Raw genomic sequence first — 3,467 nt, 5'->3', positions numbered from 1 at the left:
AAAAATTGTTTTCATAGGTGCAGGATTGGGGTCACCACGAAAAACGTACACTAGTTAAATGGTAATGATGTTATATGTAAACATGTATGTATATTCTTTTTTGTTATGAGCTTCTAATTTTCTGAATTGTTGTCCCAATATACTAGAAAATTTGCACTTAAAATCCATAGAAAGTTACAACTCGAACTAATTAATAACTTAAATAACTATTAAATCCTTAATTGAATCAAATAATCACAGTCTTTTTCTTTCATTTATTATTTACAATTCACACATGTATATTTCCAGATTCAAAACCTCATTATATATAACACAATAATAATATGAAGTACAAACCATTAACTTTTAGGTTCCAGTCCAATAACCAATTAATCATTTTAGAACATGTCTATCAGTAAATCTCTAAAGAAAGGGGTTTTACTAGCATATAATAATATATATATATTTTTTTTTAAATTCGAAAATTATTTTTAGATTAATTATGATGCGCCACGTGTGAAGAGACTGTCCTTCAAGTTTGTCGGAAAAAACCTGGGCCATGAACCCCTACTCTTTTTCTTATTTTTTTATTGTATTTTGTTTTAGAATTTATGTCATAAACTCTTCAAAACCTTGCTCTTAGTTCATTGATATGATATGATATAATATTAATTGTGGCAATAAAATATAATAACCGTTTGGGTGGCTATTGGTTAGCATGTCTTCGTGAATAATTATGCCACATGGGATCACATGGACAGACCTTCACAAAACTCATCTCGAATATTTTAACTACCATATTCTGACTTTTCATTTTTATTATGTGATAATATAGCATTGATTTTCTGTGAAACAAAATAAATAATATAGCATTGATTTTAGATATCTCTACATACCATCTACATTTTATATGTATTACTATAATTCACCACTACTCAGCTAAATTAATACTCCATCTAAGCTACAACGTAGAAGCTACAGATGTGATAGAACCTTCTCATCAACACGTTACTTGAAGATTCATTAATTATTTAGACAGTCCAAACTTATATTATCAAGACGCTAAACGTGAATAGTGGATTAATCAATCAGTTTGTCAACAGATTCTCTTCGTTATATGTAATTCTCTATTCAATACACGAGTAATCTACGATATATATACCAAAAGAAAAAGACATATGGATTAATTAATTAGTAAAATAGACAGTCGACAATAAATTAATTAACGAGACTTTCATTTAGCTAATCAGATTGGTCACAAAACTGCTGGCAGATCTAAAATCCAACGGCCATCGCATCATTCAACATGTCCCAATTGGTACAACGTCTCCATCAAATAAACCAAAACCGCACATTAACCGATCGGTACTATCTCCCGAATTCCGTTACCTTCTCCTTTCAGTGAAAATTCAGATACGCTTATCGAACAACGTTCTGTGTATATAAATACAAAAAAAAAAGAGTCCTAAAAGCAAAAGAATTCAAATAACATAGTAGAACTTTTATTTTTTTTCCTTTTTAAAAAGAACGTAACATTTACGTTTCTAGAAATATTCACATCTCTAGCCTTACCATCATATATACACAAGTTGACCATATTTTTGCAATATAGCAAATCAATTAATCAACCCTATGTATTCAATACAAGTCAAATAAAACAAAGGTTCTATTATAGAATTAAAAATTCCACTTTCAGTTTCTAGCTGACTAGCTTCTAGAAGACTTATCCCTATAAAGTGCCCACACTCTTCTCTCTCACATCATTCATATCCTAACGCGAATATTATTTTTCTTGAAAAATTATTCACAAAAAAAATCTCTCTATTCAACATTGAAATTTCTCTAATTACAATGGAGCTTATCCCTGATCTTCCCGAAACCGTAGCCCGCGAGTGTCTCCTACGCGCCTCTTACCAGCAATTCCCTCTGATCGCCTCCGTCTGCAAACTCTGGCAGCGAGAAATCAGCCTCCCTGATTTTTTCCGACACCGGAAAGCTTCAGGCCATAGCCAGGAGCTTGTTGTCTTGTCTCAGGCTCGTGTCGATCCGGTTAAAGAACTCGGGTCCGGGAAAACCATCCCCACACCCGTGTACCGGATCTCTGTTCTCGAACCAGAGTCCGGTTTATGGATCGAGCTGCCTCCGGTTCCCGGTAAATCCAGCGGATTGCCTCTGTTTTGTAGATTAGCTTCTGTCGGGTCGGATCTTGTTGTAATCGGTGGGCTTGACCCGGTCACGTGGCGGACCTCTGATTCGGTCTTCATCTTCTCCTTCTTAACCTCCACGTGGCGAAACGGGACGAGCATGCCAGGTGGATCACGTTCCTTCTTCGCCTGCGCTTCGGATTCTCAACGGAACGTGTTCGTGGCGGGTGGACACGACGAAGACAAGAACGCACTGACGTCAGCTCTTGTGTATGACGTGGCAGAAGATAGATGGGCTTTATTGCCAGATATGGGCCGTGAGCGAGACGAATGCACGGCGATTTACCGCGCTGGCAAATTCCACGTCATAGGTGGTTACGCCACGGAGGAACAAGGGCGGTTTAGTAAAACCGCTGAGTCGTTCGACGTTACCACGTGGCAGTGGAGTCAACGGGCGGAGGATTTCCTTTCTTCGGGGATGACTACGTGGCCTCCGGTCTGTGCAGCCGGTGAAAACGGAGAACTTTACGCTTGTTGTCGCCGTGATCTGATGGTGATGAGAGATGACACGTGGCATAAAGTTGGGAATCTTCCTGCTGACGTGTGCAATGTGTCTTACGTGGCGGTAAGGAGGTCCGGGAAGCTGGTCGTGATCGGTTCGGCTCGGTACGGTGAACCAAGCGTAGGGTATAATTGGGATATTAGCAATTTTCGATGGGTAAAGCTGGAAACACCTGAAAGATATGAAGGTCACGTTCAAGCTGGTTGTTTCTTGGAGATTTAAAAAATATGGGGTTTCCAATCTTTTGTGACGTCGTTCATACGAAATGCACGCATAATTGGTCGGTTGGTTTTTTTCGGTGCGACTGTACAAATATTCTATAGATGTAAGAAAAAGTTATAAGGCTTGACTGTAAATTTTTTGTTGATTGATTTTTCTTTTTTTTTTGGTGTGTTTCTGAAGATTTGTTGTGTGATTTTACTAAATTTAGCAGTTGATCTTTTAACTTGCACAACTTTGTGTCACCCAACTAAGTCCTTGCTCTATTGATCCACTGAAGATTAAGCTTGAAAGGACAAAAGTATCGATGTGTAAAATATTTGGTACCGTTTCGATCGTGTTAGATTTCAGAACTTACAATCGTCTTAAAAAGTGTTTGGATCGCCAGACTCAGCTTCCTCTATTTTCTTTCGCTTTTCATCTTGACTAACTGACCAGTGACCGCACCAAGAAAAAAGCTTTGACTTGTGAGATAACTGAATATGCTGCTAGACTCGATGCAACTAACCATGTTTTCTAATTTTTTTCTGTTTTTCGACCAAATAACGTGGTTTAAAGTTTAA

At 37.7% G+C, this 3,467-nt stretch overlaps 1 protein-coding gene across 1 annotated transcript; it reads left to right on the top strand.

Moving 5' to 3' along the window:
* Positions 1-1,755: 1,755 nt before the first annotated feature.
* LOC18993311 (F-box/kelch-repeat protein At1g15670) lies at positions 1,756-3,139 on the top strand. Its single transcript, XM_006416826.2, has one exon. It carries the CDS (start codon positions 1,831-1,833, stop codon positions 2,905-2,907), a length of 1,077 nt encoding a protein of 358 aa, XP_006416889.1. The 5' UTR covers positions 1,756-1,830; the 3' UTR covers positions 2,908-3,139.
* Positions 3,140-3,467: the final 328 nt, after the last annotated feature.

The sequence above is a fragment of the Eutrema salsugineum genome, unplaced genomic scaffold, assembly GCF_000478725.1.
Source record: "Eutrema salsugineum unplaced genomic scaffold, Eutsalg1_0 scaffold_5, whole genome shotgun sequence".
Classification (NCBI taxonomy): Eukaryota; Viridiplantae; Streptophyta; class Magnoliopsida; order Brassicales; family Brassicaceae; genus Eutrema; species Eutrema salsugineum.
Note: the sequence above shows the minus strand (reverse complement) of the source record. Positions and strands in the feature narration are given on the sequence as shown.